Genomic DNA, 12,787 nt, shown 5'->3' with positions numbered 1-12,787 from the left:
CGCCGAAGAAGGGCCGAGTCGGTGTAAAAGGAAACTTTGCCTTTGTCGAGTATACACGCGTAGTAACAAGACGCGTTTCCCCGCAGCATCGTTACTTGCTGCCTTACTTACGATCGACTTCGGTAATGGCACCTCTCTCGCGATAGCTTAATGCGACCGTTAACAAAACTACTTGTATCGATTCCCCATAAACTTTGGATTCTGCTGCGTACCGTGGTCGCATCTTCGCGTCCGTGTGGGCGACAAAACCCTTAGGACATTGAATCGAGATAATTGCAATTCCTTGATCGCCTTTTCGTTCCTTATCTAATGGCACGGTACCGATGATCCATGCCGTTTTATCAATTTCATTAATACCGAGCGACACAATTAATTTCTCGAATGAATATTCATAGCCAGGTAATGAGGCGAGCTTGGATGCACGGACGTTGGAAAAATCGAAACGCACGCAACATCGCTGCCCTCCCCCTGTAAATTCGTGGTACACGAAGCAAAACTCGAAATTAAGCTAAAAAATTCCATTTCCAGAAACGAGATTTCATCGGACGAGCAAAACAACTGGAAACCGGTGTTGTTTGTTTCGACCGAGCACGGGGATCTACATTGAAAGCGCTGTTCCGCGCCATGAGGTTGAAATTAAATATACCCGTGGAATAAAAAAAAAAAGGTAATTGTTAACGGCAAAAGCACCAGTCAATACGGAACGAAGTGTACGCTGTTTTCATCGGGCGAACGTTAGTCGGCTCGTTATTTAGCGTTATTTCGAACAAAACGCGCGGCCACGAGTCAATATCCCTGATATCGGGTATAACGAGTAAAATATTCTTTGTTCATATTGAACGGGGCTCTGTAGTGAATGCGAGTCGTTTATTGATCATACGGCCGATTTCGTTCGTTCGGTTCCATGATAAATAGAGAAATATCGTCATTTATCATATATGGGACAGATTCGTACAATGGAATATATTCATTGAATAACGATTTTCCTTTACCATTAAATTACAAAGAACAAGTTCCAGGTGTTTGCGGACGTAAGATCGCGAATCGCGAGTCGAAGAAAAGGATTCTTATATCGTGACGAGGAATCGCGTGGATCCAGGAAGGTGGAAAAGGAAATGGAGCAAGCTGGTATCACGATAGGGGACGCGATAAGTCATCCTCACGGCGGGAGACTTGTTGCGTGAGCAGACGCCGAAGAACTGTGGAAACCAAGGATCGGAGATCGTTTCGCTTTTTATTTATGGCAGTACGTGAATCGTGGCCCACGAAAAACACTGATATTTACAACAAATCACGATGAAACGCAAGAGTAGGAGTTAGCCGGGCAAACGGAAACGATTGTATCACACGATAAATCGTGAAACGCGTTACATCTGATTAAGTAACCCGGGAGAGTTTCGAAAGTTATCGGGTCAACGGCGATCGACCGCGTGAGAATTCCCTATTAAATAATCCGAAAATCGTTATTCATTAATTCCTTAAAGCGAATATCATTTTTAAAGAGATATACCGAGAGAATTATACTCGTTTCGATCGAAGTTCGATTTACGTTTAAGCGTTTCATTTAATTTATAATCCTTTTAAAAAAGTTTCAGGTGGAAGTTTGTCGAATGAAAGAATCTTCATTAACTTAATGAAATATTAAGACTCTTGGCTCGTCTAAATGGAACGCGTAATTCTTTTTAATAAGAAGATTTCTTAAGACAAGTTGAAAAAATATTGTTCCAAGCATCGCACAAATTCCTCGTCAAACAGTAGGGTTTCAGTTGAAAAAGTAGCACATCCTTTGTAGCAGAAAACTCGCCGCACCGTACAATTTCAAAAGTTAATGGAAATACATATTTCAAACGGTGCAATCCATTTTTCTTTCGAGATAACGAAATCTATTCTCGACGGTGTTGGAATATGCATATAAAATAGCCTTCGAACGCGTTCAACGACGTTCGGGGCACGTGCTTTACGATGTTGAAATAACCTGCCGGCTAATCGACCACTTTTACCTTATTGCAAGTTAAAAGCAGAGAAATTCGCTTCGGTTATATTAAACTATAAGAAGCAATCTCGTACGGAACGCGTTTGCTGTCGTGCCGAGTTACCGGATAATTACTCGTGTCGAAATGTAATATAATATTCTTTTGATCTTTATATTTTCTCATTCGACCTAATTTATTTTAAAATTCTTGTTTCTTCAATATTCACGAAAGCCTTTGTTGTTACGATATTCGATGGACCAGAGGTTCCCAAACTAATTTAGCCCCTTTTTCAGATAAAAAATTACTCGTCACCCCCTTGAAGATCTTTGTTTAAGCGAACAAACAGAAAGACGCAATGACAAATTTACACCCCTAATTGCACCTGAAGCTACCACCGCCCCTCATGAATCATTTCACAAAGGGGAGGTATCACTTTGGGAAGCACTGCGATGAACGGTCGGCGATTTTCGTCGTACGGAAGCTTTGTCATCTGTTTCGAAGGATTCTCTCGTTCTGGAACCCCCCCCCGGAATCCTCTTTCACGTCGCCACGAACAGCCAAACCTCTCGATACCCTATCTCCCCGGTCATTGTATGCAAATCTATTCCATTCGTGAAATCGAACTGGTCTTTTTCTGATGTCTAGCTTGATAGCCGCGAGAACGATCGTCTTCGTTGGTACATATCCGGACGTTTCACCGCCCCGGGCTTTCCTCTATGGCCACGGAAGCTTGGCCCGGCATTCGGGAAAGAAACCAGGACATTCGAAAAGGACCGTCTTGTACTATGAATTTTATGCACGGCTCGGAAACGTTCGGGGAGGACGATCTCTCGGTTACGTTCCGTATCACGACCTAGTGAAATAGATTCGATTCGGTTGCATTATGTTCGTTGGCCATTGTACGGGTCGCAGTTAGCCTCGATACCGAGGAATGATGTTTCCTCGGGGAGAAACGTTGCCCGTTTTCAACCCTACTGCGGCCCAAGGCTCTTTTCCGACCGTCGTGTTCTCGTTTCTTTGTACTATTATCCGACAAAACTCTTGCACATGACATTACTAATATAAAATTAATATTAACCCCTTGCCTTATAATATCGTGTCACATTCGTGACGTAACTTACAGTTGAAATGTGTTTAATTTGATTGGTACTTTTAGTATGGATGAATTTTGAGTTAAATTTTAATTATAATTTGCACAGTCAAGAATCATCGAATGCTATATAGAGATATTTGAATTTTTCCTTATTTATTTTTCCTCTGACTGACGTAGCTATCGAAAAAATCATAGGTGCCCTAAGGGAATTTATATTTAACAACGGACGAAAATGTACCAATACATTTCTGGTCCATTGTAAATGGAATACACGAAGGGATGAAACTAAATCGTTCTCAACTATCGTCCGTGCAGCTATCGTTCTCTCCCAACGATCGGTTCGCATGGTGTCGGGGTCCATTTTTGCCAGATCTCCCGTAAAATCACGCGCCGCGTAACCGAACGTTCTTTACCGGTGCAAAATGGTTATCGCCTGGATATAGCGGAGGAACAAGGCGACCAGGACGTAGCGGTGGCTCGATCGAGCGTTGTAACGACGAAACGGAATGCAAATTGCGCAAGCGTATATAATACGCACACACACATATAGATATATACTCACTTTTCCTTCTCGCTGGCTTCGGGCAGTAAAAATTTGACGGCGACGAGACGCTTGCCAACGGTGGTGGTCGTTCCGTACTCTGGTATCCCTTCGGCTTCCGCCACGTATACCTTTATGGACATAATTCGTTCAAGTTAGAAGGGAATCGCTTTTGAAATAATAAAGAAAAACTTTGCGTTAGGTTGCGTGTTGATCGAGGAAGGATGCCTCGGGGTAGCTGGTTACAGCCATAAATTCGTCTAACGAGAATGGATGATCCTTGAATTTGATTATTCGTCGCTGGCAAATTTATCGCGTAACTTTCGCGCGGGACAGGTGTATTCATCGGTGGAAGGTGCTCGCTGGCTGCGGGAAGCCGGACAGGAAGTCAGATAAACGACTAGCGAACACGACTATCCCCGGCGAGGGTATTCCTCGTGCCGACATAATCCTCCGGTTGGAATTTTGCAATTTTCCCTGGTATCGCGATGCTGATCGATCCACGGATTAATTTCGCGATTGATCCGCGATGAAGATTGACGAAGGTCGACGCGGATGATGAACGTAACGGATGTCGCACGTTGGCTGATGCAGCCGAAACAGAGTACGCGACCCGTCTCTTGGACCGGTCATTAATGGGCGTGCCGTCGGCCGAACAGGAAACAAAAGGGAATTATTAGCCGCTCTAACGCATTCTAAACTGATTATCCTCGACGAGCCAGACGAGGCGCTATTGTGACGGGAAGAATAACAGGGTGGACACTTCGTTAATCGACGTATTGTTGCGAACAGCCGGTGGCGAATTGCCCGCGTACGGCCAACAAACGGATTGATTTCTCTCTCTCTCTCTCTCTCTGTTACTCTCTAGTATGTAGTCGTTGATCAAGGAAAGCCGGGGTGCGGTACGTTTGCGAATCGATGCGGAATCGATGCTGCTACGATTTCTCTGTCGTTTGTCGCTCGACTACTCGCGATACCATCGCCTAGTCCGTTCGCAATATCGGTTGTTTGTAATTTAACACTCTCTGGCTTCGTGCTGTTTCACTGTGCTACGAATTACCGAGGTAAAACGACACTTCACCCGGCTGCGACTGGGTTATCATAAGGGATGAGTTTGAGGCAGAGAGTTTGATGTTACGATGATAATAACCTTGCAAGATTATTAATTTTGGTAATTTGCACGAGGAGAGTGCTCGAGTTGATACAGTGATGTTTCTGTATACGAAATGGTACTCTAGTTGGCAATGATTCAGAAACCTTGCCGTTAACATTGACTCGATCGAAAAGAGAAAGAATTTCAGGGGTGTAATAAAGTTCAAAAAGGGATGTAATAATTCGTCGTCAAAGTGGACGTCAGGGACGAATGATCGGACACGGTATTTTATCAGCGTGTCTAATTTCAAATAGATGTATGTGCTCGGAGGTAATAACAATGTCGTTACCGTTCCAAAGGCCCCTTCGGCAAGTTTCGAGAGCATGCGGAGGCGATGCCGTGGGAAGAGCGGTACGCTCGTCTGCTCCAGACGTCTCTTCAGGGCCGAAAGTACCTCCTGTTGAGTCGGCGACTGAAACAAGGAAAGAACAATGCGTCAGCTCGATATAATCAACGATCTATGATCACGCTAACCGCGGCAACCATCGCAGCGTGGGGGTATTTCAGGGTTCGCGATGGTCAGTCAATGGATGAATTATTCGACGATGCCCGGGCTCGTAAATTTACCGTGATACATAGCACCGTTCCAATAGACTTACTATAATTTAAGTGGCAAAATTGCTGCTATAAATTCCCTCTGCAATATTGATTTTGCTCTTCGACACCATTGAAAATTCCTGTTAAAAATCATCTAATGTAGGCGTTTAGTGGAGGGGGAGAGGGTTTCGTCGCCCCGGATGCGTTTGTTTCGGGCCGGGGACCGCTAGGTGGCGGCGAGATGACAGTGTTCTCGCTGGCGGTCACCCGGCATGCAGTTAGAATGTATAGAAGTTCCGGATTGCGGTATGATAGGTGTCTGGGGCAGGGATCGTCTGTTGTCAGCACCACTGACGAGTCTGACAGACGATCCTGAGATGGAACGCCTTTTTTTCCCCTCTCCTATACTAAATATTTTTATTATACCTTTTGGATCTTCCTGAAACTTTTGAACAAGAGTGTACTTGAAATAATTCCGTCCATCACTCGTGCACCACGAATCCTCTTCACCCTGTCGAAACGTTCGAATTGGAATGAAACAATAAAATGGAGGTCGTAGATCGAGCGAGCAAAGGACCAGTTGCACGTGACTGGGGTATAACTTTCGACAGGGTTCATTGTAAAACTGCAGCCACCGATAACTACCCTATCCGGTGTGTTTTCGAAGGACATCCGTTCCGATCTAATGACGGATCACACGGGGACAATGATTGGCGTCGCTACGATGCGTCAAGGCCAGACTCGACACGTCGTCCCGAAATGTTTTGACTGTTTCGAGTGGCGCCCTGTCGGCTGTCAATCACTGACAGACGTCCCGACGTAGACGACCACTTCCACGGCATTGTGCTCGAATCAATCTGACTGCACATCCGCGGAAATCGTGCAATCGCTTGCGGGATCGCTCTATCCGATAGCAAACGTTCGCGTCTTGGTATCAGTGAGACGTTAAATGACCGTCGATGTTCAGAAAATATCTAATTCAAGGATCGATGATATTCTGTTACAAAAATTTTCCTAAAATTGCGATAGAAATTATTGAAACGTTGCATTTAAAATATGGAAACATTGACACGTTGATTACCCTTAAATTTCATACAATTAAATTATGAGGAAAAAGGATGAACCAAATTTTGATTAATAAGTAGGGTACCAAATTGAAAGCTTAAATTTGGGAATTAATCAATCAGTGAACAGAGGATCAATGAACGTAGAATTCGACCGACAAACCCAGATACGAATCCATTCACCCTTCGGTCCATTCTTCTCCCTCCGCATCAAAGATATCAATTTAAGGGTGACCGACAATGTCGTCCAACATTCAATGAAACGTACGTGTTCTCGTTTCACCGGAGAGATTCTCGAAAAAATGCACATCCGTGCGTAGAGGGGTTGTTCCGTCTGTGGTCTGGTACGTCCTGGCTGGTAGAAATAAATCACTGGCGAGCTACAAATTTCGAGCGGCGTATTTTTATTCCGGCAGATCGCAGCGGTACGATTTAGGTGCAGGTTGCCGAATCAACCCTCTCATCCTGTGTAATATTTCTGCGATGTCGGCACGCGCTGGTCGACAGAGACGGGAAGGGGGGGGGGGGGAGGGGGTGAACGCGATGGAAAGACAGAGACAGTGTGAAGGGGGTGGCCACGGGGAGATAGGATTGCAAACGTGATTACACGACGCGCTTTCTCTCCGCAATTAACAGAGCGAACTGGCCCGGAAGCCACCGGACCGCGTAATGATGATACATTCCACGAGGGTTGTTCCGAGGGTATTCGCGAAAGGGTTCGACGCAGCCCGTTGACGGCAGTTCGTTTATACGTCGACGAACCGATCAATCGAATGATTCTGCAGATTGGGCGGAAACGTTGTCGAACACGCGACACTTTATTCTGTTTGGCAACGAATAACCCTTTTGTGTTATATCTGTACGTAGCTACTAGCGATTTTGCCCTTTTTGGTTGGACCCTTAGAATCAGTAATGATGCGTCGATCAAATTTATGGGACAGGCGTTAATTAATATTAGTGAATTCATTAAGGAAGCTTCATGAAACAGAAACTATTTGTTCGATTCTTTGATTCAAGGGATTAGTATCTTTTATTGAGCCTTTCCTGTTTGTTGTATACACAGGAACGTATTGTTTGTATTCGGATGTTGAATGAAGCTTTTGAATCGCAAGTTTTTCAATATATCGTCGCGTGGATTGTCGAAAGCAATATCGATAAATTCCGAGTTTCGAAAACAGGAAGAAATATGAATGACTTGGTTCTATTGACTGTGCAAACTTGATTTTTTTCCTTTGCACGGAATACTACCTATTCGTGTGAGATGAAAGTTCAAAAATACGAAAGTTATAAGTTTCTTTTAATAAAAAAATGAATAAATTAAAAAGTAGTGATTTATAATCTGATGTGAATTGATGACATAAAAGTATAACAAAATGGCATTTTTACCCTATAAGTTTGATGCTTAAAATTTGATGAAAATGACAATATAATTGTCTCATTAATATTCATAGTACAAAATGGGTCGTTCTTCGTTGGAACGAATAATAGATTAACCAATTTTCAATCTAAAATTCTCCATTAGTGAATATCCAATATTCAATCACTCGTGTCTATTTTAAATTGATAACGGAATTTTCTGTCTCCTGTGTCATTGTAAATTTATAATTACAAGCAATCGCTTTTTCCATATCTAATCAATTTTTAATCACACATCGCATGAATATTATTGGCTGTATTCCATCAAATTATTAGGCAATTCGAAGAAAAAGCTCACCGTTATCGATCCAAAGCTTTTATATTGACCTTTAGTCGCGATCCGGTGATTTTTTATGCTAAAAGAGAACCCTAGGGAACGTCTCGCGCGTTTGACGTCGACGGTGCGTACCTCCTCCGCTTTTTACCCCCTTTTCGTTCCTCTCTTTCTCTCGTTTTTTCTATCCACCCCCGCAGGATCCTGGCACCGCATTCTGGTATTCCGGATACGAGCTACGTTATACTGTACCCACGGGAGGTATATCTACCCCAAATGGTCTGCACTCGTTCCGCCATATTGATTTAAATTATTAATTGCGAACTTTCCCTCGACGAATGGAGTGCACGTTTAATGGTTACTGCAGGGATACAAGTACATTCTGGACCAAGGGTGGCCATTATTTATACACTCCGCGATAATACGCTTGAATTCCTACGCTCTCGACCTTCGTTTGTTTACTTCTCTCCATTGAAAATTACGATTATTTATTAATTGTAACATTTATCATTCCCTGTTACTTAAAAGATTTCACGAAACAACGAATGTATTTCAACTCATTTTATCTAAAATTATTAAATTAAATAATTTCAATTTTAAATTCTACTTTTATAATTAAAATTTTAAAATATCCTTAATTTTTAATTTATAACACTCAATTACTGGAACACGGAAAAGAAGTATTTTTCAGAATTATCAGAGCTTTCTCACGAGTAAGGAACGCCAAGATCTGCCGAGTGTCTTAGAAAATTTCCACCTCGTAAAACATTGAGCAGCCGTTAGAAAAGGAAACGTACCTTCTTATTCTCCGTCTTACTGCTGCGAGAGGATGTCTTGGAGAAGATGCTGTCCTGGTCGGTGGTTCCGGTCGAAACGGGAGCCGCTCGTCCTGTGCCGTCCTGGTTGAGCAGGGGGACCGTGCCGAGTTCCGGTACCGCATAATCGTACGATGTGTCAACTGCACCGTTCGCGTACACCGCTGTGGATGATATAGCAAAGGAGGAACGGGCGTTGAACAGAGGAGCAGGTGGAGAGGGCTTGGCTGAACGGTGTATTGATTGCGGTCAGGCGAATGCTTTGTTGTTTGGTACATACGTACGTGTACCCGGTAGAGGCTCGTACCGGCCGTTTAATGTGTCCCGGGTATAAATATACCCGGCGCACGCACGTGTGCACGCAAAACAACGCGGTGCAACCGTGTGTTCGGGAACGGCATACCTGAGTGATTGATGTTGCTGCCCTTGTTGTTCAGCATCATGTCTTTCATCTCCATAACGACGGTGCTGTAGCTGTAGTACGGCGCGTACTTTAATGCCTGGTACGGTTCTTGATAGTCGTCGAGCTTTACGATGTCCAAAAGACGGTTCCCCAGGTCCCGTGGCAGCGTCGGTAACGAACCGCCGGCGTATCTTGCAACAGAAAAAAAAAAAAACGAGATTCGTCTGGACGTTGTTCTCGAGAGGATTACGCTTTGGCGATGGGAACGCATGGAATTGCGATGGGATTAACGACCATAGGAAATATCGCAGCTTTCTTTAGATATTTCTCGTACGATCCTTTAATCAAGGAAGGACGAATTCATTTTCTTAAGACTGATGTGAAGTCCCGTAGAATGTACTGGTATTTAGGAAAGCGTTAAAACAACAGTAGTTTCATTTTCTCTTAAAACTGATGCCTGGCAATAACTGAAATCTACAGTGCAAGTAGTAAAGTCGACGCTAGGTCGGACATAGATCACCGTGGAGTTTACTGATACTTGTACCGTGTGACGATTTACGAGGCGTTAAAAAGAGAGAATGACGGTAGTTGTGTACGAAGGCCATACGTCCAAGTGTATGAGTATGTTAACGGGAACGGTGAGAAAGAATGGTAACTTGAAAGTATCTTTTGTAACGACGGAAACGCATCGTTGCTCTGAGTGGATACGTTTTTTCTCGCTGGTAGCACAGCCGAAGTGGGCGTCGAATGTTCGATGAAAGGGGTGGTAAAACGTACTCGAAGTGCCTGTAACATGTTCCTGTTGCGGGACCTTCTGTTGGTGAACGGTAATATCGGGTTGCACAAAGCGGTAACAAGGTTGAAGATCACTGTTGAAACGTGCAGGTCGCGGCCAAGTTACGATGGCTCGTGGATCTAGTCTGGAGACATTCGTGCCATACAAACTCGATATATTGCCCGAGGATGTCCGTTATTGGACGTTATTGGACATCCACTAACGAGCACGACGGATGGAAAGTTTATTGGAAGGTGGCTTCCGTCGTCATGGAGCACCGTGAATGGTTGTAAAGTTAGAGAGGGATGTTTCCCGGCTCTCCCGGTTATTGGAACATTTTCATAGAGGACGCTTTTACGACTCGTCTAATACGAAATAACTATTTTCTTACTGATATACTGGTCAATGTACCGTGCAAGAAGTAGTTTAGTTAACAGGTTGACCATCATACTTGAAAGATAAAATAGTTTAGAAAGTGTGAATGAAATTGTGAGCCATTTCGAACTCCGACTTCATTTTCTATTATCCCTTATCACTTTAAGAATATTAAGAACCCTGGCTTAAGGTTGGCAGCATTACTGCCAGTTGGAGTGATAAGGGTTAAATGTTATAAAATAAAGTAGACACAGATGAAAAAAATAAAATTTTCATGCCAACGATTCGTAAATATTATTACATATTCTTAACACTAGAACTACCAAATCAGTTAAAATGACTGGTTTCAAGTTTCATTGTCGAAATAAAGAATGGATGTATACATTAAATTATGTTTCATCTTTTATCTATTTAATTTTCAACATTATTTTCAATTTAAAAATACCTGTGCATCAAACTAGTGTTAAAGCAAATACGAAACTTTAAGTCAATTTTGAAAGCAAATATTATTAATAATAACATAAATCCTTTGTGTCTACATCGTCTCCTATGATCCTAACTTGGTATCATATGGGATGTAGCATGAAATATTTGTAAAATGTAATTCTATTGTTAAAATAGTAATAGGGGGATACCTTTCGTCGTCCTCCAAGGTATACGCCATCAATGCAGCTCCTTTTTCCACGGTAGCACAGGTAGATCCAAGATGAGATGGCGCCTTGCCGGTCATGGGACTTGCGAAACACTTGCGTTGCCTGTGCCTCGAGACAATCAGAAATATCGCCACGGCGAGCAGAAGGATCACGGCGGTTAGCACGCCGATCACGACCGCCATGTACGTCGGGTCGTCGTGCTTCGCTGTCGAGACCGGAAGTTCACCCTCTGCGGCACCGTTTTTCTCCACGAATACGTCGCTCTGAATAGGTGACTCGGTTGTCGGTGCTTCCTCGGGCGTGAAGTTACCGTGAGCCACGTCTGTACCGAAACAATCGAATCACAATTATTATATTTACCAAACCTTTGTACAGTCATTTTCAATAAACATTAAGCTTTAAATTAATTTATCACAAGTGTTATTTCTTGATACCTTTGTGTCATAAAATTATTTTACAAAATTCGCACCGTAGAAATGTGTGGTATCTTCTTGAGAAATCTCAAAATCATTATGATTACTACTTCAGCACTTTAATAGGAAGGTTTTGAAAAATAATCCATGCAAAGAGTGCGATGGTTGAAGTCTGTTGTTGACGAGGAACATTCGGGGCAGAAAAGTATTAACGCACGAACCAGTGAGTAAACGCGGAATCATTAAACGGAAAGAAGGTACTCGAGTGGATGTAGAGCGCATAATTAACCTATATGCGTTTCGATGGAAAAATTGCATAGCTTTCCGGGGAAATTTTTCCATTTGCCTGATTGAAATGCGACTGAACGATCCAGTTGTCTAATTACCGTTCTGTTCTTCGAATCCCTCGCGCTCCCGTATCGTCGACGCGGGAGTTTTTTAGTAATTTCCGGTTACACTCGAACCGGTAACACGACGAAGCTTCGCTTTTGAAGAGCGAAACAGCGGAACGAAAATATTCCGACTACTTTTCTTTCTCTTCTTTTTTCCCCGTTGCAAAGGTGCGACAGAACTCGCTCGCGTTTCGCGCTGTCACAACAATTAAACGAAGCACGCGGCTCTCGAACGAATTTTCTTGACGCGAGAAATGGCACACGCGTTTCTCTTATCCTTTTATCTCGTTCGTTATTCAAATAATTCATACCACCGTGTAAAGGGAGCCGCCGGGCGCGAAATTAGTTTTGCCCGCGTAATTGATGAACTTAAAATTTCATCGAGGACGAAAACTTTGAAGATTGTACGATCCTGAATTTTCTCTTCAAATTAAGACTGTGAATATAAATAGGAGCGCTTCTTTTTATACAGAGGATTTGCAAAATCTCTGAATCGAACGATAGAAAATTATATTAAGAATGTATGAAGAGAGAATATAAATTTTCAGTAAATGAAATTACAACCCAGTAACTGATTAATTAATTCATTAATAAACAAGTTACTCTGATGACTTAATAATTAGGCCAAGTATCCCATCATCAATTTCCCAAATTGTATCTTGTTCATCTATCAGAAAGCTTTTCGAAGTTCTACTAAAAATACACTATCGATGAAACACTTTTTATTCGTTTCTTTTCATAACACCCCTCTCCACTCGACTCGCAAATTCCATTTCCCCGGTTTGTTTCGTTAAATGAAACCTTTCCAGACATCTGAGCGACGTGGTCAGGACCAGTCTATCGTTCCAGTAAAATCGCGGTTTCCGATGGAAAAAATAGAAAAAGAAAGAAAAACAAATGGAAGATCAAT

General features: G+C 42.8%; 1 protein-coding gene across 2 annotated transcripts in view; it reads right to left on the bottom strand.

Moving 5' to 3' along the window:
* The window catches only part of LOC114874670 (discoidin domain-containing receptor 2-like), a 124,541-nt gene that overhangs the window by 14,912 nt on the left and 96,842 nt on the right, over positions 1 to 12,787 (bottom strand). The window contains exons 8-12 of one of the 2 annotated variants that reach the window (XM_029184171.2): positions 11,055 to 11,394; positions 9,270 to 9,460; positions 8,849 to 9,093; positions 5,050 to 5,172; positions 3,629 to 3,738 (exon numbers count right to left, since the gene is read on the bottom strand). In XM_029184171.2, the coding sequence (XP_029040004.1) occupies positions 3,629 to 3,738; positions 5,050 to 5,172; positions 8,849 to 9,093; positions 9,270 to 9,460; positions 11,055 to 11,394 (1,009 nt within the window). The remainder of the gene's footprint in view (positions 1 to 3,628; positions 3,739 to 5,049; positions 5,173 to 8,848; positions 9,094 to 9,269; positions 9,461 to 11,054; positions 11,395 to 12,787) is intronic. The other variant, XM_029184180.2, reaches the window with a different exon arrangement.

The sequence above is a fragment of the Osmia bicornis genome, chromosome 5, assembly GCF_907164935.1.
Source record: "Osmia bicornis bicornis chromosome 5, iOsmBic2.1, whole genome shotgun sequence".
Lineage (NCBI taxonomy): Eukaryota > Metazoa > Arthropoda > Insecta > Hymenoptera > Megachilidae > Osmia > Osmia bicornis.
Note: the sequence above shows the minus strand (reverse complement) of the source record. Positions and strands in the feature narration are given on the sequence as shown.